General features: G+C 44.4%; 4 protein-coding genes across 5 annotated transcripts; 1 reads left to right on the top strand and 3 right to left on the bottom strand.

The window, feature by feature from the left end:
* Positions 1-715: 715 nt before the first annotated feature.
* Positions 716-3,358, top strand: gamt (guanidinoacetate N-methyltransferase). Its single transcript, XM_076022676.1, has 6 exons — positions 716-1,008; positions 1,851-1,996; positions 2,120-2,183; positions 2,352-2,419; positions 2,642-2,752; positions 3,067-3,358. The coding sequence occupies exons 1-6, from the start codon at positions 831-833 to the stop codon at positions 3,205-3,207; spliced, it is 708 nt and encodes a 235-aa protein (XP_075878791.1). The 5' UTR covers positions 716-830; the 3' UTR covers positions 3,208-3,358.
* A 2,528-nt stretch (positions 3,359-5,886) lies between these two features.
* Positions 5,887-10,208, bottom strand: ndufs7 (NADH:ubiquinone oxidoreductase core subunit S7). The gene is made up of 8 exons (XM_076022675.1): positions 10,098-10,208; positions 9,423-9,459; positions 8,579-8,650; positions 8,375-8,495; positions 7,558-7,737; positions 7,216-7,262; positions 6,715-6,803; positions 5,887-6,349 (listed from the first exon to the last, which is right to left on the bottom strand). The coding sequence occupies exons 1-8, from the start codon at positions 10,153-10,155 to the stop codon at positions 6,252-6,254; spliced, it is 702 nt and encodes a 233-aa protein (XP_075878790.1). The 5' UTR covers positions 10,156-10,208; the 3' UTR covers positions 5,887-6,251.
* Positions 10,209-11,809: 1,601 nt separating this feature from the next.
* LOC142885891 (uncharacterized) lies at positions 11,810-19,217 on the bottom strand. The gene is made up of 5 exons (XM_076022674.1): positions 19,053-19,217; positions 16,536-16,820; positions 14,835-15,443; positions 14,016-14,229; positions 11,810-12,521 (listed from the first exon to the last, which is right to left on the bottom strand). Exons 2-5 carry the CDS (start codon positions 16,807-16,809, stop codon positions 12,281-12,283), a joined length of 1,338 nt encoding a protein of 445 aa, XP_075878789.1. The 5' UTR covers positions 16,810-16,820; positions 19,053-19,217; the 3' UTR covers positions 11,810-12,280.
* Positions 19,218-20,401: 1,184 nt separating this feature from the next.
* On the bottom strand, positions 20,402-27,163 carry ctdspl3 (CTD (carboxy-terminal domain, RNA polymerase II, polypeptide A) small phosphatase like 3). Of its 2 annotated transcripts, none has more exons than XM_076022672.1 (11): positions 26,926-27,163; positions 25,083-25,206; positions 24,838-24,978; positions 24,388-24,499; positions 24,083-24,194; positions 23,702-23,788; positions 23,294-23,356; positions 23,094-23,173; positions 22,436-22,562; positions 22,225-22,320; positions 20,402-20,937 (listed from the first exon to the last, which is right to left on the bottom strand). In XM_076022672.1, the coding sequence occupies exons 1-11, from the start codon at positions 27,091-27,093 to the stop codon at positions 20,872-20,874; spliced, it is 1,176 nt and encodes a 391-aa protein (XP_075878787.1). In that variant the 5' UTR covers positions 27,094-27,163; the 3' UTR covers positions 20,402-20,871. The 2 variants fall into 2 exon arrangements, with proteins under 2 accessions (XP_075878787.1, XP_075878788.1); XM_076022673.1 differs by lacking the exon at positions 26,926-27,163 and adding an exon at positions 26,186-26,402.
* Positions 27,164-27,217: the final 54 nt, after the last annotated feature.

Genomic DNA, 27,217 nt, shown 5'->3' with positions numbered 1-27,217 from the left:
CCAGTCATCCCACCAGACAGAAACAGTCAAGAGAGCAAGATAAAGCGCCAATCTTGTAGATTTATTTTATTTTATTTTATTTTATTTTATAATGCATGCTGTGTGAGGGAGGCAGTTTGAATTCTTCTTTTAAAATGTACATATATTGCACACGTATATGTTTGCCATGTCCCAATTGCCATGTTCAGAAAGACTCAAAGTGTTCGTTTGTAAGTTTTATGAAATTTAACATTTTAATTTTAATGTAAGAGTACATGGAGATGCAAGTAGCTGTGTGGAAGAGGCCAGTAGTTTTTCTTTACTTATTTTATTACACTTCAGGTATAAATCTAAGTTTAAGAAGCAACCCCTGTGACCTCATCTCACCGCTAGGCTGAACACGAGTACACAATAATTCGGGGCATGCGGTTCGCCCCGGACTACACGAGTGTAGGATGAGGTGGGTAACTCAGCAATATTCCCAGCTCTAGATTGTGATCTGGTCACGTGGTATCTAGTACCAATCCCAATGTTTCATCACGATCCATCCATGCTAACTTCGATATTTAACTGTCATTGTCATATCACCCGCCGTTCATCCGGCGATCTCATCGTCACCGCTCTTCACCTCTGGGTGAATCATCCTGTTTCGAGATGATCTTTGGCGTTGCATTGCCTTCGCACTGGCAGCGGAGAGCTTGTTGACCCCTGGCGGACCTCCTGCCGTGTCAGCACTTCTAGACCCCCTTATAAACCTCCGGCCCTCACCTTCCACCCTCTTCTGTGTGGAGACGCAGCCTGTCAACATCGATCAGCAGAACCGCCTCTTCGACAACCAAACAGACCTCAACATGACCAGCACCGCTCAGCCCATCTTCTCCAAGGGAGAGGACTGCAAGTCGTCCTGGCACGACGCGGGCGCCGGCTACAATGAGACCGACACTCACCTCGAGATCATGGGGAAGCCCGTCATGGAGCGCTGGGAGACCCCGTACATGCACTCCCTCTCCACCGTTGCATCATCAAAAGGTAAAAAAAATTTAAAAAAAAAATACAAAAAAAACATTGATTTGGAGTGAACATGAGTTAACCCTCGTGTGTTTTTAATGTCATAGTGACACTAAATAAGTAAAGTAAAGTAAGTATTTATAAAACTGTTATATGAAGAGCTTGCCCTCAGTGCACAGTACAATAAGCCACTAAAACAAACTTCATTATTTATTTTTAGTGCAAGAATTTGGCAAATGTGGGGGTGCATAAAACATCAGACTTGGATAGCATATTCTTTTACTAGATCAAACCAAGTAGTCAACCCTTGTTTTTTCTTTGTCCAGTTTAGCTTTTTGTTTTTGTTTTTTTGAGAAATGAATGGATGTTTGTGCAGCGTCACATTTGTCACTGGGGACATGTGTGGGAGTGTGAGCAGCACCAGTGCTTAGATCTCTGAATACTACAGCAGCTGTTCCACTACTCAGGGAAACCAGCCAACAGTTCGGCAGGGGGAGCAGTTAAATCTGCTGTGTGAAAATAGACTGATTCGCTCAATCTTGCACATGTACCCCGACAATGTGCGCACAACACTGGACCCGCAATTCAAAGCTTATTTTACACAATGAACTAAAAAGTACAAATAATACTTGAGTGAGACTTATTATAGACTTTCCTGGTTATAAATACATACAGGCTTCCCTGCATTGGATTGTTGATCAAACAGTTTGCAAACTGAACAGATAACACAGCTTAGACTACAAGTTAAGATGCAATAACGACAGCCTGTCCTCTGCAAAAAACACAAAGCTGATCTCCACTTGGAATCCGACCAGCAGAACAGAATCAATGACGCTTGAACTGTTGTGTTTTCGTGGCTGCAGGTGGTCGGGTTCTGGAGATCGGTTTTGGCATGGCCATCGCTGCAACCAAGATTGAGTCCTTCCCCATCGAGGAGCACTGGATCATCGAGTGCAACGATGGCGTCTTTGCCCGACTGGAGAACTGGGCCAAGTCTCAGCCACACAAGGTAGGCGGAATAAAAACTTTTATGACCTGCCGTGTATTTATTATGACAGCGTGCGTTGGCCTAGTTTACTGTTGAAATGGACACAAGATACACAAAGTGAGTTCACCCTCTGTGTTGTCGCAGATCGTCCCTCTGAAGGGCCTCTGGGAGGAAGTGGTTCCAACCCTGCCTGACAACCACTTTGATGGTGAGAAATTCAACCAGATATTCAGTCAGAGATTCTGATCAAATTTGTGTAAATAAACGTAAATAAAAAAAACATGTTGACAAGAACCTTTCAAACTAAATTGCGAGCATACATTTACACAAAATACCACAATATTCATGGAAATGTGTTTTCTGCTCTGCTCTCTAGGTATCCTGTATGACACATACCCTCTGTCAGAGGACACATGGCACACTCACCAGTTTGACTTTATCAAGGTAGGATGGTAAAACTATTACACAACAGTGTAACAGAGTTCTTGTTTCCAGTTTTATGTTTACTTTTTCAAGAGATTAACATTCAGACGGAGGATCGACTGCAAACATTCATTCATTAGTGATGAATATTATGGATTTTAGGAGATGGGTAGAATTTTTTTGATAGCAGAGCGCTGACAGGAGCGAGCGGCCGACTGATCAGCGATCGCTGTTGGGTTGCAGGGTCATGCTCACAGGCTCCTGAAGACCGGCGGCGTCCTCACCTACTGCAACCTCACCTCCTGGGGCGAGCTGCTCAAGACCAAGTACGACAACATCGAGAAGATGTTTGAGGTACGTCCGAGCTGTGCATCACGCATTTTGACTGCGCGGGAGGAGTCGATGATGGACTCACCGTTACTGCAGTGACAGCAGCATAAGTGACTTTATGTCAGTCATACTGTGTACATTCACCAGCCGGTGCATGTGAGCGGTCTTCAATTATTCATTCATACACACCAATGTAAAGCGCAGCACCGATTGCTGAGTCTCATTATGGTCAGCTGGGTGCAACCTGTACCTCTGTGATTATTTCAAGGTAAATGATAAACGGGCTTGAAGAGATAAAGCGTGCAAGCCGCCTCATATCGTCTGTCAATGATTCTCAGGAGTCCCAGGTGCCTCATCTGCTCCAAGCCGGCTTCAAGAAGGAGAACATCAGCACCACCACCATGGACATCGCACCGCCCGGCGAATGCAAATACTATTCCTTCAACAAGATGATCACTCCCACCATCGTCAAGCAGTAATTTCTCATCACAAAGAGTTTTATTTGTTTCTGTTTTTTTTTTTTACCGTTATGAAACTTTTTAAACCACCTCTCAGACCTCCTCATCACTTTATGTCTCACCGTGGCTCATGTTTCAATAAATTCACCTCTGTCTGAGTTCATACATACAAGTTGTTTGGTGTTTTTGTTCCAGCGGTTTCACATGATGGAATTGGGTCAGTATGACTATTTTAATTAGTATGGGTGAAAACTTTCATATTAGAGGGCAAGAGAGAGATGCAATATAACCATCTCCTTAGAAGTGAACCTGCTCATTATGTAGTTACAAATTAGCAAATGAAGACACAGCTGTTCAAGGTTTTTTTCGGGGACCTTACATTAAAATTATGATATTATATATAATTATGATATGTTTTTATTTTCTGCCAATAGAAGAACTTTAACATTTTACATAATGTATTTTAACATTACTTCTTGTACACTTCACTGGGGAATATCCACTGGAGTCCTTCAGGGGCTTTATCTTCAGTTAGCACGTGATCATGTGAAAATTTACATCTTGTGCAAATATATTCCCTCAACCCTGCACGGTGGAGCTGAGATCTGTGCTCTGACGACACCTTGGTTTCACTACTGGTCTTAAAGTTATACCTGAAGACTGTCTCTCTTCATCACACATTACACACAGTGTGCAGTACAAACAAATGGTCCAAAGTGAAAAATCATGAGACACATGAAACTTTCCACTGTGGCAATGTTCCACCGTGCTTTGTTACAGATTGACTGAATTTAGTTTTGCATTCCATCCCTCTGGTTGGTAATGAATAACGATGACAACGGAATCAGACTTTTTTTTTTTTTTTTTTTGTCATTATACCATGTACAAGGACAGCAATATTAAAGTTTAAAAAGGGTTGCTGATGTTTTATTTCTGGGTTTTACCCACATGTTGGTTGTCACCAACATGAGTGTCTTTATTACTAATTTAATATTGTTTATTAATTATTATTTGGTGCAGCTGCTCACTACCAGCAGTCTCTTGGAAACATGTTCATCTTTGCTGCATCTAATATGTAAAATAAGCTTCGAAACACTTTTTGCTATGGAGACACTTGAAGCCTCGGGGCTTGGTTTGCGGTCCGTCTCCTAAAAGGACACATGAATGTTGCCCTATTTGGAATTCATCCATGAAATGGCCAAGTGGTGCATGACAGCTGTGTACTTTTGGAAACATTGTGTGTGGTACAAAACCTCACAAACATGCATGGCTGCGAAATACAGTTGAAATGTACCCTTGCATGTTAAAGCTCCGGCTCTGAAGCAATAAGGTTGCGGTTACACATTCCCTCGACTCAAGAGTGGAGTCTGGTTGGATCTATGGTTGGAGATAGCGGGGAGCGCTATCTACACACGTGGGAATGTGTTAGCACCTGGCCACGACTCATTAATCATTAGATGAATGGATGACGCAACAGTCAGGTGGGAATCCACAGCAGCTGGCCGACCTCGGGTCTGAATCGGGAACGCATGACTAATGTCTACGGTCTCAAGGAAAAATTAAATGTGAGCAGGCAAAAATTAAACGCCACACCTGAGATCGCAAGAAGGTGCTGACGGAACGGGTTGACACGGCATTTTTCTGGTAATTATATAACACATACATCTGGAAACCCCAACACTACACTCAGATCTCAGGACTATGTATGAGGACACACATACAGAAAAATCAGAAAATTCCTGCTTCACCTTGGGTTCCACTCTGTGTTCATTGCAGCGGTCGATTAAAGCACATGCATTGCCATAAGTTCTAATTCTGGCAATAAATTAGTTGTGACACCCTTGCAGTCACAAGTAGGTTGGATTTCAACACACTGGCACTAAGTTGGGGACTTCTCCTTCCCCTGCACCCAGTCAGCCTCTACAGGGAGGCAGCCTGGCTTCAGAGCCAGTGCAATGCATGGAAGCGAGCCCAGCCTACAACTTCCACTTCCAAGTGCCTGCCCATCATAGAGATGAAGTTCCACAGTCCTGCCAAAGAGTAAATTAGTTTCGATATTTTGAGACCAAACACTCGCCAAGGGTCATCTATTGCTTATCTGACCATCTCCTCAATGGTGCACAGAAAATTTAAAGTTGAAAAAAAAATCTGAAATCACTTGATTTAGAACAATGGCTGCATGTCACTGAGGATACTTTTTTTTCTACACATAACTGGAAGAGTTCGGATTAACCTTGACCTTGAAGTATCATGTTGTCAGGGCTCAATGTCCCATATTACAACTATTTTCAGAACTTCACATAAACCATAACTATGTTAAAGCATTTATTTTGGAGGGGAAAAAAGTAACGGATGAACTTTTCTCATTTTTAGGGCACTCACTGACAGCCTGGAGGCATGAAAAGTTAGAAAAATGCTGGGAGCATGAATTTAATATGATTTTATTATAAATAAATAAAATAAATAAATTTAAAAAATAAACAGTTGGCATCAATGTGTCACATTCAGAGGAAATCTAAGAGCAGTTATATCAGCCTCAGCTACTTCTGAACAGGAATTTGCTTCATCTCTCAGAAGCAGAACATGGACAGCTCAATTGTTGGAAGCGACAGCGACAGGAGCCCCCTGGTGGCTCAAGCACACCACTAACATTTACAGTGACAAGAAAGACACTGGATCTTGGAAGGTTGAGTTTCCATGTGAGAACCATTTTATTCAAGTTCTAATATGATAATGAAAGAAGACTCTTATCTTACAGAGACATCTGGATCAGGACTTCAAACACAGTAAAGGATCAAAAACTCTGTTACAACCCCTGAATACAGAAATACTGGAATTAAATAACAGTAAGCGGTGGTCCGACTAGTCTGATACAAACAAAGACCTTGGGAGAATGGTTTACATGTTGTGTCTGGGGTGGGGTTGAAAAAAGCAACAGTGGATTGTGTCTAAAGTATAACCATGAGTTTATTGAGTTGCTGGAGCTCTATGTAGAGGAGGAGCCGCGCTCCAAATGAAAGCAGAAATACGTGATTTACATTGCACACTCACACACATTGACATGTTCACTTCCGATACCAGATCCTCAGTTTCTTCTCACGCTTGATCTTCCTCTGCAGCTGTAAAGTCCCGTAGAGGAGAGCCTCTGCAGTGGGGGGGCACCCTGACGGGGGAACGCAACGGTCAGTGTACTTAGTAAGGCAAAGGGGGCCTGCAGGGAAAACCTTTTTTCCCCCCATGTCATAAATATGTAACTTTACTTATGAAATTAAATACCGGTAGACAAAATTATTTAAGAAACAGAGATGGAAACTCCCACTACGATTATGTTTTTAGGGTCCACTTCAACATTGCTGATGTTGACAGAGTGGCCATGTTGTCAGGACAATTGTCTCACACATGCTAAAAGGTCTTCTGACCAAATCATTACAGTATTGGCATTAAGTGTATGTATGTAGATCCACAATGAATAATAAAATATCTTGAACCTATACATTTCATGAGTCTGCATTTAGTATTTGACTTTACCTGGAACATAAATGTCCACTGGTACAATTCGGTCACAGCCTCTGACGACAGCGTAGGAGTAGTGGTAGTAGCCTCCTCCGTTAGCACAGCTGGGAAGACGAGTGATGGAGGGTACAATTCATTTTGAAGACACGGAGAAGGTGGTGAGTCAGACAGATTACAATAACTCTTCCTTCAGCAACGCCAACAAAGCAAGAAATTAAACTAAATCTTGTTCTCTTTTCTGTTCACTGCTTGTTTTTAGCAGCACCAACTCAGTGCTGCAGCTTTAAAACTGCCTCAGTCTCAGATTTTAACAAAGCAGAATGGCCGTTGCATAATGTTTGGATTTATTTATTGCTCTCTCTCAGACTGGACTGGATTTGAAAAGAGATATCTGGCGCAGGTCACGATGGGCTTCTAGACCTAAATGGATGTTGCATCCTAGTTCTGAAGATGAAATCAGAAAAATAAATAAATAAAAAATACTGCTGAAGCAAACCACTTCTTGTGTTGACTTACCTTCCCATTGAGATGACGTATCTGGGTTCGGGCATCTGGTCGTACACCTGTTGGGAGCAGACAACGCAGTTCAATAACTCTTTCATAATAAGTGACTGAGAGCTAATCTGTCCTTTCAGCTGAAAGGAGGCTTCATGCCATCAAGTGATCCGTCGACAGGTTGGTCCTAATCCAGGCAGAATTTAGAAAGCTATACTGTTCCCAGAGTTCCCCTCCTGCAGACGTGCACGTCTGAACCAAACTTCAGACAGTGAGTTGCTGCGTTTCTTGAAGTGTCACTACTTGGATGACTTTTAAAGGTAAGATGCTGATCATGCCAGTACAGCCCGTCCCTGTTCTGACCTTGCGCAGGGCTGGAGCCATCTTGTTGGTCAGCGTTCCGGCCACAATCATGACGTCAGCCTGTCGTGGACTGGCTCGGAAGACGACGCCGAAGCGGTCCATGTCGTAACGAGGTGCCGCCATGTGCATCATCTCCACGGCGCAGCAGGCCAGGCCAAAGGTCATTGGCCACAAAGAGCTCTGAGGGGGAAGCAGAGCAGGGTTAGCACAACAGAAACACCTGCAGGGCAGCGTCCTTGAAATAACATTAACAAAAAGAAGAGAATATTTTGTTGCTTAAAATGCGTTAAAAAAATACAAGCAATTGGTCTTTGTGGGTTTTGGTCAGGATTTTCAGGATTTTCACTACAGAATCTTACATTAAGTGTTGCATCTCCAACTATTCTCATAGATTCCCTCATATTCAATAAAGCTGACAGCTTGTAGCATGTTGAATCATATAAATAACCAAGAGAGAAACATCTCCGTAATTGGAAGTGTTCATTCTAACCACACTAATAAAAATGCAGACATTAATGAATTTTCCAACAACTGCTAAAAAAAAGAGCTGTCACATTACTACTAGATCAAAATCAGGGGAATTCTACATTTACAAAAGTCAACAACATTAACTTATAAACAACTTGAAAAGCAGTAAAACATGCAAACCACAGTCAGAGCCTTTTTTTTTTTTTTTTTTTTTTTAGACTAAAGACCATCCTTTTTTTCCCCAGATGGGTTAGCGGAATTTAGAATTTGTTCTCTATGCTACCAGTGAGGGGACGCCAGAAGCTCTACATGCCATGGTCTTCACAGCTCGACATGCTCATGCACTCACCCTGCGTGCCCAGTTCACCAAGTCGTCCAGCTTGGTGATGACATACTCGCCCTTGCTGCTGGCTACAGCTGCTGGCTTGGCTGCTGCCACTGCTGTGCTCTTCTCTCTGACGGGAACCACACTGCGACAGAGGGGTGGAGGGAGAGGATCATCACCATGTGCAGAAGGCTTACAGAGAGCCAGCAGCAGTCGTGGCAAACTCACCTCGTGGACGTATTCTCGCTCTTAGCGCTGCTGTGCAGACTCTTCTGCTGAAGAGCGAATGCAGAAATGGGTCTGTTGAAAAGGACACAGATCAGACAGAGAAATCACCAGTTGACTGGAGAAAGTGTATCCAAGTTATCCATTAGTGTAGGAGAGATGGTGTTTTTATATCTGAATTACAACGTTGCTGTGTGCTAAATGTTCCATTCGACAAAAACACAGCAATGGGAACAGAAAGTGAGATTTCAAGGCGATGTGAGTGATGGACAGATTCAGAAAATTCTACTGTGGGGTACAACAGTTCGCCAAGGATCCGAAACTTGATAACAATGTGAGCGGATGAGACTGGCTGAGTTTGTGCAAATATGCTGAGAGGACCTACTGCCAAAAGAAAGACTGCACAGCCTGTCACACGCAGAGATTTCAGCACTCGCTTCTGAAGACAGACTGCCTCCAGTTTATCTCCTCCATCAGCAGAAGTCACATTATTCTCATTCTTTGTCTTATGCTGCTGCTGCTGCTGCGACTTTGAGAGTAATCATCTTCAATTGCAATCATAATTTGAACCTCAAAGCTTCAGAGCAACTGGCTGGTTTTTATCAAAGTCAGGAGGGGCAATAAGTCGTTAGGTACAGAAACAACGGAAATAATTAGCATGTTTTGTATTATCTGAATTAGCTGAGTGATGTTGAAGTTACATGTTGTGCATATGTCAGACTCTGTCACCGAATTTTTCTACTTGGACTTTCGTTTTATTTAAAAGGGATACATAAAACTATTTGCAATTGCTGAAGTATATAAGCAGCTGTGTGACCGCTAACAACATGGTGTAACACCTCCTTACCTTGTTGAGAAGCAGCCGAACATGGCCAGGCGAGGCGCTGGAAAACACAAGGATTTATTTTGAGTTCCTCTGCTCAATAGAAATCTTTACACATTCATAGTGTTAAAAAAAAAACAAAACAAAACAAAAACCCGCTTACTTAAGAGACATTTTAAAACACTTGCATTTGGCATAAACACTGCACAGAGTTGCAAACCACCCTGGCTTGAGTGGTGCATTATGTTGGTGGAGAATTTCGTTTCAACAGCAAACCCCCTCCTGCGTGTGTCCCTCTTAGGCTAATGGCGTACAACAGTGCTAACTTAGGTAACGTTAAACGTTAAATGAAATGTGGTTACATTATAACCAAACATCTGGCGCTCAGGTCAGTTCACAGTACGTGTAGGATGTCTTGTCCCGGGAAAATGTGACATTCGCTGAGACTGGCACTGCAACTGCAGCTCACGCAGGAGAATCACCGGGTAGCTAACCTGGTTAGCACCCCAATGCTAACACTGTACGAGCAAGGTCAGTGTGCGCACTCACTTTAAGTTGGAAACAGGATGACCCACATGATATACAATGGGACGGTGCACGTTCGTTTAAATTCTCCTAAACATACCCAGACCGACATAAGTGCGTAAGAAAGAATTTGACGATAAAACCGTAATAGTTTTTAGTCAAAACATTACCTACCAACCAACGCCGCCATCTTTGAGATTTTGATTACGTCAAAGTGCTGCTTCCTGTGCATATATGACTTCGTGCACCAGAGGTCGCTGCTGCAAAGTTGAGTATTTGGTCCAGATGTTTTCCAGGTTAATTCGCAAAAGGTTGTACGAAGAGTGAGTCAGGTAAAGTCAGGTCATCGAATGAGCTCAAAGAAAAATATTCAAAGAAAACTTACAGCAATTGTGAGCAAACATGTTTTGAAGATGTGTATTCATACAAAGTCTTAATAAAACCTTTTTTGAAGGAATAGAGGAATTTTGACAGCAAGGTTTAAACATCAAGGGAATAAAAATGAAACAACATAAAAAAAAAACAAAAAAACAAAAAACTGCGTAAAGTGGAATTAGCGTGGTTCTATGAGAGCCCTCCAGTGGTATAACTGTCACAGTGTAAATTTCTGAGCTATGTGGTAATAACAGATCAGGATTATTGAACTATAAAAGACTCACGTTGGTCGCTTGAACTAACACTTTCAGTTCAGTTTGTCTGAACTGGGTAATTAGACTAAGGTAGGTGACTGGCTTTACCGGTTGAGTTGCATTCTTATTGTCTGTTGTAAGCACTTAAATGCAGTCACAAATGCACTGATAAAATATACTTTTGATATCAGTCAGTGTGAAAACATATAAAGCTGTTGTGTCTTTGTCTCTGGCTGTATTTTCTTTCTCGTGATGAAAGTGGCGAAGCTAACAGAGGGGACCTTTGAGAAAACAGTAGTTTCTTTAACATTTTATAGTTCAAGACCAATAATCGAGTTCAGCTCAAAATCTGGATGGAAAGAAAAACCGAAACACAATTGGGCAACTGCAGGTAGGTCATTTTTCAAACGGGTTTTGAATAGTATGCATGATGCAGACAGAAACAAAACCACGACTGCTGCAGTCAGTGAGGCTCTGAAAGGAGTTGCCAGGAGACAGCAGCAGACTGGTTTTGACAAATAATATTTAAAAAATAAAATCAGATTATTAGTTATTATGTCTTTCTAGGTATCTGTATGCAAACAGTAAGCTATTTCTGGTTGCATATTCACTCTTCTCCCTCTTAAACCTATTTATCATTTCAAAATAAAACAGCTAGACATCTACCTGTCCTTAAAGAGTCTGTCGTATAAATAAACTTTTTTCGGCAAATACCATCCCAATACACACTATGATGAGATGGGAGCAAGACACAGAAAAGCAGGAATTGTTATGACATCTTTAATGACACACAATTTTGTGGAAATGTATCCTTTCTTTGAGTAAAAGTGGTGAAAGTAATACCGGTCCCACCCTTAGCTTCTGAGAACATAAAATGTATATTCTCCCGCAATTAGTGCCTGCAGTCAAATGAGGCACGGCCTTTAATTAGAGTCATTTGGACAGAGCTTTGATCTCCTGTTGGCTCAGAGATCCATCTTTAGCTCTTTGTTTTCTGGGCTCGTCCTGCGCCACAAACCCAGACAGCGAGATCAGCATCAGACGGGATGCCAGCAGGGTGGAGATGGAGAGCAACCATAGACACGGAGAGCATGTCATCACGTAATGACAGTCCTAGAGCTGAAACACACACACACACACACGCACACGCACACACACACAAATCTTTTCCATGAATAGCTGCTCATTCAAGGCAAAAACCGCCAAAAGTTTTAAATGACAGCAGTAGAGGGGAAAAAATGAAAACTTGAAAAGAGGTTTATTATTAAAAATGGCTTTTATTCTTCCTTCATCTCGTACAAACCTTTTAGGAAAGTTAAAATAATAAAAATCCATCTACTTAAGTTTCATTTGCTCGGGTCAAAAAAAAAAGAGAGCCATAATCATACCAGAGACGAGCCTTGAAGTCCTTGGTTCCAAACATTAAATATAGGCACTGGAATAGCTTTTGAAGAGAAATGTTTTAAGACTACAGCATTGTTCAATGGCGACCCCTGCCAATGGCAGGGGAAGAGCTCTTGCATTTCAGATAGTAAGCACGAACCCACAATAAAACATAAATGTCCAAGCCAAGGAGGAGGAGGGGCTAAAGATACAAGTTAAGCCATCACTGATTTGAAGGTTATAGCTGCAGCATGTGTCGCTGCGCTCAGCTGCAGACCACAGGAATGACCTATTTTCGGAGAAGATCTCCTCCTCTGAAGGAGGAAGAAAGCGCTGCTCCCCTCCTCACTGAGCGTCCAGGATGTCGGGTGTGCCACTCGGGCTCTGTGATGTCTCCCCTGACCAGGAAGGAGCGGTGACCTGATTATAGAGGACGTCCTGAGAGCCAAAAAGTGGCTCCTTGAGATTCAGGGAGTATATGAGGAAGAGGTTGAGAGCCACCATGGCAAGGAGCGGGAAGACAGTCAGGCCGGAGCCGAAGCCTCGCCAGGAGCTGCATGTGTTCAGGCTGACCCAGTAAACAAGCCTGGAGAGGGGTTGAAAGCATGCACACAAACAGGAAGTCGGATCAGGTTCAGGCCTCTCGGACAAAAACTTGCAATTCTCTCGGAGGGTGTTTCCTAAGGTTCCAGTTAAACCAGACCAAAAAGTGGAGTTCCAAAAATAGTGAAACCACTCCTCCACTTGTAAAACATGAGCGGCGGCAGAACGCAGCACTACAATCACTCAGTCCCTCTGCGTTTCCTTGAAAAAATTGAACTCCGCAAAACCCACGATGAGCAAATTGGCGCTTTTGCATATTGTTTGTGTGAGTGTTGTTCCAAACCAACCAGGGGGCGCTGGAATCTAAAACGAATCCAATCACTGTCAAAGATGTTCTGAAGCCGAACAAGGAAGCAAACAAGGTCACCAACAGCGAGCACTTGCTGAACTTTCTTGGACACTAACGCAGCCAAAAGTATGAACTAATTATGTTCTTCCTGTGAAATGAATCACTTGCTCAGTGTCAGCGGTTTCTATACTTCACACTGCTTTTTCCCTCCTTTGAACGCAGTTTTAACGCCTCACAAATACAGTGCACTCGATGCGGATCGCGTGGATTCGGGTTCATCTCAACTGCTCGGCGACGCGCTGCCAGGCTCTCCTCCGCGACCTTGTTAATGACAGCTGTGGGGTTTGTTTTTAGCCGTGCTAGCGGTGTGGCTCGAGGGATGGCGAAGCCCTTCTGTCAGTCGCGGCACCGCTTTGGTCCAGACTCAGAATATCACATGAAAAAACTATTGGACAGATGGGAATTAAATGTTGTCCCTACATTTCTGGATCGGCTGGATTGACTGTGGAGGAGTTCATGAGGTCATTGACTAGAACCTACAGCCAGCTCCACCACTTCAGCGAAATACCTTCAAATCAACCGGAATTAATAGATGCAATTGTTTACTGCAGAATACGGTGCATATTAATCAGCGCTATCACTGCAGATACACTTGCAAGATGATGTTGTCTTTGTTCTTTGTTTTCTCCGGTTTTAAAAGAGCTGCGAGTAAAAGTGGTTTGGTTGCCTGTGAGCGTTTGTATTTTTACAGCCTTAATGTTTAACATGTGCTGCTCTGGGGACTGTGAAGCTCACACATTGGCACTTGTGAGTCAATGCTTTTATTCTCATAAAATCGCTGCGGAAGTTGTTGGTTTTTTTTTTTATCACATAAGCCACATTTGTACAACATTTACTTTCACATATATTTTTCAGAATCAGAATACTTTATTAAAAACTAGTGGAACTGACCTAATTATGCATTATATTTTATTGTTTCGGCTGTTTATTGAGGGTTTGGTCTATTCTGGGAATAAGCCTGTTATTGTTTTTTTTTTATTGTTATGGTTTCACTTTTTTAAGAACTGGTTTTGGAACCTGGAACCTGCTCCTTTCCACTATTTGTTTAAAACTGTCTGCGTTGCCTTTGGAGCTCAAGTGCTTGACAAGACGGAGGCCGACGGATGTCAACACTGTGACAAAGCTCACCTTCCCAAAATGAACATGGCCACCAGTATGGGCACCAACTTGAGCTGGTCCTGAGGCAGCAGAGCGGCCATGGTGACGAGGTTGAGAACGTAGAGGAAGAGCAGCTGCAGGCTCGCCGTGACAAACAGCCGCTGCACTGACCGTCCTCTGGGCGTCGCCTCCTGCAGGTCGAGGGAGCCGGTGCAGAACTGGCATACTGCTCCCAGGAGCATCACTGCGAAAAGGAGGGGAGAAGCACAGCAGACGACATCAGTTAGGGATTTGGATTCTCGGCCATCTTTCCACAGAAGGCTCCCTGCCACAGGGCTGCTTTGTCTTTGCCTTCATTTGAATATATCAACGGCCAGCAGAAAAATGAAATGGACACATGCAAATACAGCTTGGTGTCATCGGGGGGTGAAAAAGGGGGAGGAAACTGGTCTGAACGCTTTGTGAGCTGAGATGCTTTTGCCACCTGTCCCCGCTGGTTTTGCTTTCAAAGGTTGGGAAGTTATTAGAACACTCAGGGATAATTAGGGCAAAAACCTGAGAGAGGCCAGACGCCGACAAACTTCTTTTATACTTTCCATTTAAAGCCGGAGAAGGAAATTATGCTTCTCCTTCTCCAGGCCTTGGGAGACGTCTGCTCCAGCTGCTGCCGAGAACGCGTCAAATTAAAGGGGACAGGAGACGGCGAAGCATTCCAAGACGAGGCGGCCAGACAAACACAATCCTCACATAATCTTTATTTCATTAGTTGCGTTTTTTGTTGTTGTTGTTTTTGTTTTTATTTAGTTTTTTCTGAGCGTGAGAGTGCAGGGGCGTGTGTGTGTGTCGTACCAAGCAGGACCGGGACGGCTGCCACCACGCAGCAGCAGAGGGCGAACATGACGCGCCTGGCCGGGTCGGGGCAGTCGGGTGGTTTGATGGGGACGTAGAAATAGAGTCCGTAGAATATGCCAGCAGCGCAGAGCAGCGAGGCCAGGACGGAGAAGAAAGCTGGGAGCCGGCCGCTCCGGCAGCAGCTGCCCTGGCAGCAGCGGCAGCAGCAGCAGGGTCCCTGTTGGGAGGCCTCCTGGGCCGCAGGGCCGGGCTCCCCGCCGCCCTCGGGGCTCCACACGGCCAGCTCCACGCTCTCTGGGGGCGGGGCTATCAGGGGTCTCCCCTCCTCGTCGGCGGCCGAGTCCAAGTTGGTGGTCTCTGGACCCCACCTCGTGTCGGTGCCGTTGGGAACATCTCCCTGAGCCCCCGCCGCAGTCGGACAGCCGACTCGTTTTTTTTCCGTCCCGCCATCCAAGTCGCGCGCCGCCGCGGTCGGACTGGAAACACTTTGATCCAGCTCACCCTCCCCCTTCTCCTCCCCCGCCTCCTCCCTCTTCTCGCTCCGATCCGCCCGCGGCTCGTCTGGGAGGTGGTCCCCGCCGGGCTGCCGGTGGCACGGAGCGCAGCCTGTTGGGAGCAGAAGCCAGAGGCAGATACTTGAGGGCAGTCGAGGAACACTGATTCACACCAATCAATCACTCCTGTAACGTGAGCCGGGTTCCTTTGTTTGGACTGGAGCTCAAGTAACGTATTGAGAGCGGGAGCGAGGGCTGCATCAGACCCTCGGATTCCCCCCTAAACCACCCCACAGTTTACCCTCAGCAGAAGTGGAAGACATGAAGTGAACATACTTTGTAACTGTACTGAAGTAGATTTTTCAGAAATATGTACTTCACTTGAGTATTTCTTCTTCTGGGGACGTTTTACTGTTACTCCCTGCATTTGTAACGGAAAAAATCTGTGCTTTCTACTCCTTACATTGGGAAAAACATGCTGATTACTTTTGTGTTCTGAAGTGTTTAAAAGATACACGCTCTGTTAAAAGTCTTGTTGTTGTTGCTGTAGCTTGAAGTGGAGCTATTACTGATTATTATAGTTTGATTGTGCTTTAGTTGAAAAAGAAAAGGAAACAATAGTATTGAGAGTACCAAAGCTGTTAAAAAAATGATATCTGGTTCAAAGATTATTCTGCCCATTCTGTCAACATTTTATTTTTTGCAAAATTATCAACAAATGTTTCATTAGCTGCAATTTTTTTTTACTTAAGGACATTTCAGAGCCTGTACTTCTTTACTTTTACTTGAGTAAAGGAATTGAATGAGTATTTTTACTTTGACTTTACTTTGTTCCCCAAGTATCCGTACTTATGCCTGTACTACACTGTTGCCACCTCTGACCCTCAGTGCATTGTGCTAATGCCCTGTCAACGCTGAATTCCCACAGCCACAGCGTGTGCAGAGACCAACTGTGTTTGCTTTTTGCTCCTTAAAGCCACAGCCAGCCTATGTAAATTATTTTAATGAATTTTAAAAAAAGACCAAATGCACACAAGTCGGCAGTTTTTCCATGATCTCTAAATTTGAATAGACACACAAGTGTTGTTTTGCTCTATCTGTCATTTTCTAACTCTCTAAGGACATCTAACTGGCTTCGAGCTCCGCTTGCTAATTTACTCCACCAGACAGGAGAGAAAAAAATAAATCCAACATTATAACTCACTTGTTGGCTGTTGGGCCGCTGGTGCGGGTTCAAGGGAGTTCTGGGAGCCGGAGACGGAGTGGGAGGACGAGTGCAGCTCCTCTACCGATGACTCGGGACTGTCTGACACGGGCGCCAAGGAGATCTGAGTGTCGAGGTCCAGGAAAGGGGAGAAGGAGAGCCTCGTGGGGTCGATATCCTGGAGCTGGTTGATGATGTCGCTGATGGACTCCTTCATGCTGTCCAGCTCCTCCGCCTTCTGCCTGTTAACGGCCTGAAGCCCCGGGGTGGTCATAGTCACTCAGCCTGGCAGGAGCAGACAGATGTCCAGACAAAGGACCTGTTAACGTGGCACAACAAAGCCATTTCCTGTCTTCAATTGAGCTCTTACTAGTTTTCAGTTTCCTGTGCACCTTTGTCACATTTGAACTTTTCTTTTCTTTTTTTTTTTGAACATTCTGAATCAAAAGAGTTTGGGAACAAATTCAAAGCTGTCAAATTGAAGCAGCATCTTCTCTCGCTGAGTCATGATGCTGGTTTCAAGGAACTCAAAGTTCAATTTTCAACCATTTAATACTCAACCCTGTCTTAATGGAGACTCTGATGACATCTTTGGAATCCGGATGATCATTCCTGAGATTCAGAGAGGAAAATAACTCCTTCCAAATGAAGTACATCATGGTCACGTAATCACGCAGGAAAGAACAAAAGACCAAACCAAGTCCAGAGATAATTGACCTAAGCTGTTGTGTTTCTGTCAAAATCTTGTCTTTATTGTCTTTAACAACGTATTTTATCCAAAATGTGGCCTCCATGTGGTTCTTGCAAGTACTGCAGTGACCACCAGCGCTCAAGACATGGATAGTTTGGGCAGAAACCCCCCCCCCCCCCCATTTGTTATTGTTTTTGCCTGCTGAGTGCTGCAGCTCATGTATTTGCACAGAGGGCTACTAGTTCCCTCAAAGGCAAAATCAATCATTCAAGCTAAAAAAAAAAAAAAAAAAATGCTGAACAATGTGATGATTTAAATGATTTAACTTAAAATTGCTATGAACATTGAGAGAAGTGCCAGACTATTTACTCTGTTGGAGGTACAGGGTATTCTGGAACTTTATAGGAATTGACTATTGACACAGGTTCATGTGTGCAGTTGTACAGTAATAAATACTGGTGGGAACTAAGAGTTTAATTCCCCTTTTCATTGAACCACATTGGTACACTGGGGTTTAAATCTGCAGGATTGATTTTATGTCATGTGTGTTTTCATTGTAATTTGTACCATTACAACAGTAATGTATGACTCAATGAAGTTAGCCAGTTAGTCAGCTTCTGTCTAATGCTAAACGAAATACTACAGTGTAGCAGCCCTGTTACTATTGTTTCACACAACATAGCTAATGACACATAAATCATTTCAAAACAGAAGCACGAGTCGTCACTGTAGCAGATGTTTGTATGATGGTACCCCACAGAAGGCCTCATTTGAGGACTGTGATTTCAAAACCCTACAATGAGTCTGGAATTGAACCATGAGGCAGACACACAAAGCTCCCCGGAAAAAAAGGGAAAAACATCTGTCCTACTTAGTGCATCAATAATGGGTTGTTATGGGTTGATTTGTTCATGGAATATGTTGCACTGTTCCTCCCGCAACAAACTAAAATTTCACTGTGAGCTTGACCTCCACAAGTAAAGTCGCTCTTCACTTTTGCACCTTAGTATATAGGGTGTATGTATGGCGTCAACGTGTGATGGTTGAGAACAGTCGGCTAACACGAGGCGGCACATCGGCACTTCTTTTATCTGGGTGAACTTCTGAGGTTTGCATCCCGCCACAAAGCGCTTAAAGCCCGCGGAGCGACCCTCCCTGTCGGCGCGTAAAAAAAGGGTCATGAATCACCGACAGTTGCGCTATTTCTTTTTTGTGCGTTTATTTGTAAAAGCTCCTGACATTGTGGGGGAGAATTTCGCAGACTTTCACTGACTGCGGAGCGGATGTTTTTTGGCGCACGTCCAACCGTTGGCGCGCCAGTCAGCACGCAAAATGTGCGCGGTGTGCACAATGCGGACTTTACCATGTATAGACCGCAATTAGGGCGCTCGTGGCTTCTGGGGACATGGTGGAGAGGGGGGGGCGCGCGCGATAAATCACGGTGGTCGTTGGTGTCTTGAGTTGGATCGCGATTCTACCCGTGTCGGAATAACAAATGACTCATTTTAACACCGTGCCAGGCCAATCCTTCAGAAAATGTGCAACGCGACTAAATTGCCGCAAAGCATTCAGAGGGGCTCTGCCGGGAGCCAAATGGCAGGAAATACCTAATTTGGCGGTAGACAAATCAAGAGAGTCGTGCGCGCCCTCGAACCCGCAGTAAAGCCGTGCGTAAAAGACACCGCAGCAGTCAGACAGAGTGAAACCTTAGCTTTAGTGGCCATCCAGCGGCAATTACAGAGGGATCTGCTCGGGTCCAAGGTGGATTCATGGAGCTTCACGCAGGGTCCGTCTCCGCTCAATTAGAAACATGTTGCTGGACTTACTTTGGTCCGACGGTCGCAGCGTGTTTGGAGAGTCTTCTCAGCCAGGGTTAGGGGAAAAAAAAAAAAAAAAAAAAAAAAAAAAAGCTTCCTCCGTCCGTGTCTGTCTGCCTGCCTTCCCTCCCCCTCCGCTCCGCTGGCTTTTTGTCTTCCAGGATCCTGAACTTCTGAATCAAATTTCAGGACGGACAAAATACGAGGCTTTTCCTCCGCCCACACTGCACTGGAGTTTTTTTTCTTTTTTCTTTTCCTAACCTCCCTCCCTCCCTCCTCCTTCTCTTTGCTGGGTACCATGTCAAGCGCCATATGGAGCAAATAAAGCAGGAGAAGCAGGAGCAGCAGCCACAGGAGGAGGAAGCAGCACTTTCTCTCAGTTTACCTTCAAATTCTACATGAGCAATCACAAACTCCACTGGGCCCAAACAGACCAGTAAACATTTACCCTGAAAACTAAACCTCACCACTGCTAAATGTTTTGCACTGAGGCCAATGGGGGTAAACAAGTCTTCCCTTTATTCTCTTGGCTGAATCAAGAGGAAGAGCCGGAGGTGTCCATTTAAAGGTGGACGCTGCTTTCTTCTGGCACGTCATCCAAAAAAGTAAGTGCTTGGTGATTTATGCAAGGATGGCAAATGACGTCGTCTTAGACGAAGCGGCGATTGTCTTCTCCCTTCTGTGTCCACAGCTCTGGATCAGGTATTTGCTCCACAATAATCTTTGTAGCCACAAATTGTAGTAGTGATAGTAAGGTTGAAGCATAAGGTCCCTTATTGTACACATTGATCCATGGAGGTTTGCAAAATCACGTTTTTAACATGTGGTGATGGCATAGGGTTAGTCATTGGTGCCCTTTGTGACATCACAACAGGCTCATTCCATAACTATTATTTAGTAGAAACCAACCACCACATCACTAAAAACATTGGTGACCCCTTAACATACTTTTACTGTTGTACTTTCACTTAAACTGTTTTAGAGCATTAACAATCTTTACAAGGTTACAAAGTTAAAACAAAACCCACATTTACATGTCTGTTTCATTATTACTGTTGCATAAACAGCAACTTACGATAGAGAAGACAACTGGTGAACTCTACTCATCCACTCAAGCCTGAGTGGATGAGCCTCCACGGTCCTGCAGCACGTTAAGCCTTATTAGTCAGAGGCCGAGCCGCAAATGTGATCCCACGCTGTGGCCAGCGGTGCCTTAACTGATGAAATTCACAGCTGGCGGCTGTCTTTTGCTTAAAAGGCAGGACACAACTTAAAAGTCCAACTGCTTTCTTGAATGGAATATCTAAAACACAGTGACAACACATGTTCTCACAGACCCGAGACACTACATGGTAAAAGAGGTTTTGAGTAGTTTATTTTTCTGTTTTGTTGATTTTATTGCATTAAAAAGTCATATCTAAACTATACAGATTACAAGTGAACATCAGCAGCATATAATAAATAAGAAAATAAAAAAAGATCATTATTAAGGTCACATTCTGTATATTTACACACATACACTGAGGTGCAGTTTATGGCCCCCATTGTGGAATGAGACTAGGAGAAGGAGGGTGGTGGTTGCGGGGGTCATGGTGGGGGTGACGAACGACCAGGAGAATGTTTGAAATACCAACATGTTGTCCTTTAAGTCATCCGGAGGGACTGGGGAGAGTGAGCAGCGCCACCGACGCGCTTTGGGTCGACGACTCATTGCAGCTGGATTCTGCTTTCATCCAAAGCATGGAGAGTGTGTACACGAACTGGGAAAGTCACAAATGGTGGATAAATTGAAGTGGGGGTGGTAGTGGAGGTGGAATGAAGAGTCCTGTTAGTCCTCGGACAGCAGCCGGTGGAAGTGATCCTTCCTCTTTTTCAGCACGTCCCGAAAATCCTCCTGAAAAAACACGAGGGGAGACGTTGGGAGCAGCCGATGGAGCGGCGGGAAGGAAGGAGCGCAGCGCAGGCAGATGCTGCGGCAGATAACCAGCAGCTTCATCCACCACTGACACCTCCGTGTTGATCGGAACTATACAAGAACCTGACCAACTGGAACAACTGGATTTGTACCTCAAACAATGGAAGTGAAACACGAAATATCTTTTTGCAAAAGGTGCGAACGACGATAATGGGAGTTTTTTTTTTTTTTTTTTAACTCTTTTACAACATTTGCTGTGGTGCCTTCATTGAATGTGAGCAGCGTCACTTCAACCGTCACTGTGCTGGAAACTAAGAGGAAAACAGCAGAATTCATGGGACTTCAGTTATTAGTTACATGTCAAACACTGCAGAGCAGTATCACATAACAAACAATAACATTGGGGCCTGTTAGTGAGCTGCGCGTGATGAAAATAAATACACTTAAACCTAAAAGAAAAAAAAAACCCTCAAATAATAGTAAAATAAAATATCAATAATGACAGAATCAAACCCTCACAAACTTTGAGCTTCATTCTCTCCTGTTTTCCAAGAACTGTTAGGGGACAAATTAACAGCGAATCGCCGCCTCACGTTGTCAATAAGTGGACATGTGCGAGTGCTGACTATTTTGACAAATAATCTCCCATAAACCCAATAAAGTCATTTAGGTGTGTGCCGTGTTTTCTGTGCCGTGCTGCGTCTCGCTCCTGCATCTGCCTGTCAACTGCTGCAGGAGGCTGTTGGTTTCACTTCAACTGTCAAAGCCATTTAGACTGAAATAAAAGATGTTCGGCTGAAACGACAGAACAACTGGAACTAGAGCAGGCGTGGGCAAAGGTTTTGACTGGTTGGCCACAACGAGTTCTAAAATGTGACAGAGGGGCCGGAGCAGGAGCAGATGGATGGAGTGTTTCGGTGACCCATCTCATAGGAGGAGAAACTATATATTATGGGATATGTAGAAGAAAAATGTGCTATATTGTCAGTTGAAAATCAACAAAATCAGTTACAACAAACTATGTGTCTTTGAAGCCCCACTGTATTTAGCTTTTTATTGAAATTGCTCATAAAGCACTGAAAAAATGGAAGAAATACAGCCATTTCGTAACTTACTATTAATACATTTTCTTCAAGTTCGGTGGGCCGGATTAAAAAGCTTAACGGGCTGCATATGGCCCCTGGGCCGTAGTTTGCCCATGACCTGGACCTGGAAGTGTGTGCAGCTTCAAGTGTTTTGTGCTGATCGCTAATGCAACAGACGTACCACCGTTGCGAGCTTCTCCAAAGTGGGAATGAGCTTGTGGAGTTCTCTGTCGTCTGGCTCCCCGGACCAGCTCTTAATGGGAATCATGTTCATCAGCTGCAGGGGGACCAACAATAAGAATATTAACATAGAGAAGGTGTGCTCGATTTTCTCCGTTGACGCAGTCGCAGTGAAACATTGCACTTTGAAAGGGCGTCTTGGCGGCGCTTACGTGATAGGGGTACGTGTGGGGGGCGTTGTCCAGGACGACCGTCTTGGCCAAGTCCCTCCCCAGGATGCTGAGGTCTTTGATGTAGTGGCCCTGAACGCAGGCGCAATCCTCCTGATACAGACGATGCCTGCGGGAGAAACACAGTAGGCTGAAGGCTGCGTCTCTCTCAACTCAATGGCACAGCATTCCTATGTAGATCCAAAGTCATCTGCTCATCCTCATTGGACATTTTGTTTTTTAGAGCTCTGCAAACATTTCTGTGGTCTCGCGCCGACAGTGTGAAAGGCACATTTAATCATCATCAACAGAATCTTAAAAACAAGCAAGACTGTGTGTGAAATTCACACACACAGTTCAGCAGAAAACACGACGGCAACATTTGTAACAATTCAGCAAGCGGCTACATGGCTGGATCTCGTCTCTGTGTCGTTACCCACATTCGTTATACACATTCTGATCTACTCCCAAGTTGAAATACATTTTAGATTCACTCGTCGTGTTTCTGCGCGGACTGACCGGCTGATAAGTGGGACCGCAAACACACTGCGCAGCGTCCTGAGGGTCACAGCTGGGACCAGCAGCAGGCAAACACTTGCAGGCAGAGCGCAATAAATCTGACGCAGCACTCGTCGTCGGAGCAGATCTCGAGGAGACTTACCTAAACAGTTTTCTCTGCGGGTCCAGGACGTTCAGGATCTTCTCTGCGTATTCCTTCTTTGCACATGTGTAAACAAACAGCTGTGGCGGAAGACAAACAGCAGCTGAGCACACATGGGATTGAGCCGCAGGGAGAAACATGTCATGTGGCATTCTTTTATGATTCTGGAGTCAACCCAGACGCGGGACGAGAGCACGCACCTCGTAGGTTTTAGCCATGGCCTGCAGGAACTCTGTGACGTGAGGTCGGAGGATCATGTAGACCTGGACGTGGAGGAGGAGAGGTCGTGTTTATAAAGTGGCCCGAGACGAGGCGGCGGTGGTTTGCCGGAGAGGGCAGCGATGTCGCAACATCAGTGTTCCACTTCTCATTGATGAAGTGCGACAGAATTCAGGGAAGTAGACGATAGAGAGAAACATGGAAGCGAGTGCGACAGTGGTCAGTGTACTTTCTTGTTGGGCTTGAGACTTGAGAAGCTCATGAATTTCACTGTGTTGCCGGTGCTGCAACATGCTGAATGAATACAGCCTTGAATGCAAACATAGCTTTGTTCCGGTATTGTTGCAGATTGTTGGCAGGTTTAAAGGTTTTTTTTGGCTCTTGGTTACCTTATACTGGTGGTCCTGGAACACAGTGTGGAAGGTGTGCTCTGCTTCACTGATCACACTCAGAGAGCTGTGCATCAGGGTCTCCTCCTAAAAGGACGGGGGAAAAAAAAAAAGTGTTCAACTACAGCACAATTTGTTACAGCTCTGAACGTGGGAAAAGAAAAACCACACGACACAACTCTGTTCGATTAAAGTTTTGAAGAGAACAACCACAATACTTGTCACACAACTGCAAACGTTGCACAAGAACACAAGTACAGGCAGGAAGACCCGGTGTTTTACGGTGGAGGGACCTGCTCTGCCACCGCTGGCTGAGAACTCATCAACATGTGATGTCACTGCAAGTGTGAGGTGCCTTGAGGCGCCGCTGCAAACACTCACCAGGTCGACCACCAGCGTGGGCTCTGGGGTGCTCCTGGTCTTGGGGGGAATGTCTCGTGGAGCTGGTCGGACGCAGTCAGACTGTGACGGTATGTTCTTGATGAACCTCAAGCTAAATAAAGACAAAAAGGATGGAAGCACCCGGAATAAAGAAATGCCAAACCAGGTGGAATACATATTTTTTTCACATATTTGCTTTAATAACAAGTTATTCATTAACCTGCATGTTGTTGCCATGCAATCCAAATGTGTCGCAGGTTCATGTTAGCACAGTCTTATAATATTATTAATGCTGGCACACTTACGGGTTGAAGACGTCTTCTTCCTCGTCTCCGCCCAGAAGGTCAATGGAACCATAACCAAACACACATTGTTCTGGGCTCATCAACACGCCTCCAGTCTCTGTTAACTTGACATCTGGACATTAGGAAGAAAACCAGACAAACAGTCAGAAATCTTTATAATCAATCAAAAATGATGAGCATGTTCATGATCCTGACAAAGAACAAATAGCCCATTAATGAAACATCAGAACAAGGTTTAACCCTAAAAAAACAACATGTTAATATTTACAGTAAATTGTTTCACAATATATTTTTGGATCAGAAAGTATTTGACATGTCATCAGGACTGCTGGTCAACAAAACACTATCCAGTGTAGCTTATGTCTTGCTTTGTTTTGTTTTTTTTTGTCATGCATTATTGAAAACACAGTGGTGAAGAGACAGAAGACAGAAGACAGCTGCTGTACGAACTCTCTTTGCTGGGCGTGACAAATCGCACAATGGGTGAGTAGATGTTTCGGGCTGTTGTATTTCGAGGAGTCATGCGGTCAATCTCCGACAGGACGTGCTTGGGACGCATGACTGGCCTGGCAGGAGTCTGAAAGGCCAAATCTAAAGCAGAGAAAAAGAGACCAAATTATTTTCTAACTGATGAGCAGAAAAAAAAAACACATCTTGTATAAATCAGAAGACAAAGTCCATAAGGGTAAACTCACCGCTATCTCTGTCTTCAACCGCCATGGCTCTTTTCCGCAGTCGGCGAGCAGGCAGGAGCCGCCTGGTCACCTTGGGCATCTCAACGGGTGATTGATGTGTCTCACCACCCGAGGCTTCCTCATTCTGTGCAATCGAAGAGGAAATATTGTGTCATTTGGTGATGTGACCCTCCAAAGTCCAACCAGTGATGCTCGGTGTCACAAAGAGGAAGCAAAGATTTTTGGATGTAAAATAGTTAAAAATCATCCTGAAGTGAATGCCACTTCCCATCATTTCTCAAGATAATGATTTACATGAGTACACGAGTCCTACAAGTGTAATCTGGCAGTGTCAAAGAGGGTTTAAGGTAAAATACTAGAATGGACTTATGGCCCACCAATCAAAAAGTTTGCCCACCCCTGAACTCTACCAATCATGTGAGAGAATGTTTTCGATTGCGTGCAATCTTGATGAAGCAGCTTCACAGGACACACTTGGGGGGGAAAAAAAGCATCTATCTTGCACCATTCTGTCCACTGTTATTTTATGTCTCGCCGTCCCTGTTGAAGCCTGCGACACCGAACCTTCTCATTGTGTCCACTACTGCCCTCATAATGGATGAGGAATGGCCACATGTGACTCCAGCTGGAGAGTAAATAGGATGCCTGTAAGTGTCCTAATGACCTACTTCCTCTGCGACCCTCCACCCCGCCTCCCACCATCCCTGTGCAACTAACTGGGCTGGACGGTTTAATCCACTGGTGCTCAGACGTCACGTCACGCAGACCTAAAAATGATGCATCACAGGCAGCACGGCCGCAGAAAACATCTGATCAAGAAAAAAAAAAAAAAAAAGCTTCCACACTAGAACAAGATGTTTTCCAGTGTCAGAGGAATGAATAAGTGAGCAATGCTAAGACTCGACAGGACAGACTGTTATTAGCCTCTTATGATCCAGGGTTTAAAGGGGGGAAGCAGATTAGACTACGATGAGTATGACTTTTAAAATGACTTGTTTTGATGTCAATGCTTTGACATTGGCTTCATTTTCATCGTTTACAGTCAACTAATCAGCAGACTACACACAGTACACACGTTTTTGATTAATATAAGACGGGCGTACCTTTAAACCCACTCCCATGCCACCGTCACCCTGTTTTTTTCTAGACTTCCTAGCGTTCTTCATGTTTTACTCAGCCCCCAAACACCAAGAAGGCGTTACGGATGAAGACTTAACGGAGCCCCGTGTAGAGAACTCATCTAGAATGGCGGTGTTTAAAACGAACACAACCAACTCAAGCTAGTCATTTAGCAAGTCTTCGCTGCAAGCTTCTGTTTCGGGGAGGACGAAACTGGCAAAGCCTCTTAAATCCGACACCATTGGTCAGACCGGGGCTCTTTCGCGTTATCGGTTGCTTTAATGTCAGAATCCTGGCGGAAGTGCAATAAGATGGCTTATAGTTAAAAGTAGGGAAACGAAACACAGACTACGAAGGACATATGTCCCTAATTGGCTACCGTAGGTAGCACCAGGCAGACAGTCAGACGAAACTCACTGTAACACCAGGATCTTCCTGCTGACTTGGACTTGAAGTTGAAGTCAATGGAACTTGGTTAATGGACAATAATGGAAGGCCAATATCGAGCTTTAAAAAGTCCAATTGTTTTTGTTGTACTGGCCATAAAACAAGAGAGTCGCCAAAGACAGCCACTGTTTGTTGTTATGTGGCGGTTATGGCTCACCGGAAAATCACACTAGAGATGCGGGAAACGTGTTCAAAGACACACAAATACTGCATATCTAGAAACAACTGCCAACCACATCCACGCAATCATCAATTTCTTCACGTCGTCTTTTGTTACCTGTGGCTGAAGCGGGCTTTCAGCGACCGGTAGCTTCACTCGCGGTTGTTTCGGTGTTTCACTGGTCTGTCGGCGGCTGCTCTTCGGCGTCTCGACGCCAGCTGTGATGTTTTTTTGAGACCGTAGTCTCATTGTTGCTTTTGAGTAGGCTCCTTCCTTTATGGTCATTAACTATTTCCCAATGGTGGTAAAAACGAACACGGCTTTATTTTCGTGTCTCCCCTACGAGGCAGTTTCCAGCTTTGATGAGAAAGAGGTCGTTCTATGTACATGATTGGCTAGCTCTTACACT

The sequence above is a fragment of the Nelusetta ayraudi genome, unplaced genomic scaffold, assembly GCF_046127955.1.
Source record: "Nelusetta ayraudi isolate G7.1 ecotype Tasmania unplaced genomic scaffold, CSIRO-AGI_Nayr_v1 ptg000013l, whole genome shotgun sequence".
In the NCBI taxonomy this organism is placed as follows: domain Eukaryota; kingdom Metazoa; phylum Chordata; class Actinopteri; order Tetraodontiformes; family Monacanthidae; genus Nelusetta; species Nelusetta ayraudi.
The sequence above is the reverse complement of the archived record's forward strand: the minus strand, read 5'-3'. Positions and strand labels throughout refer to the sequence as shown.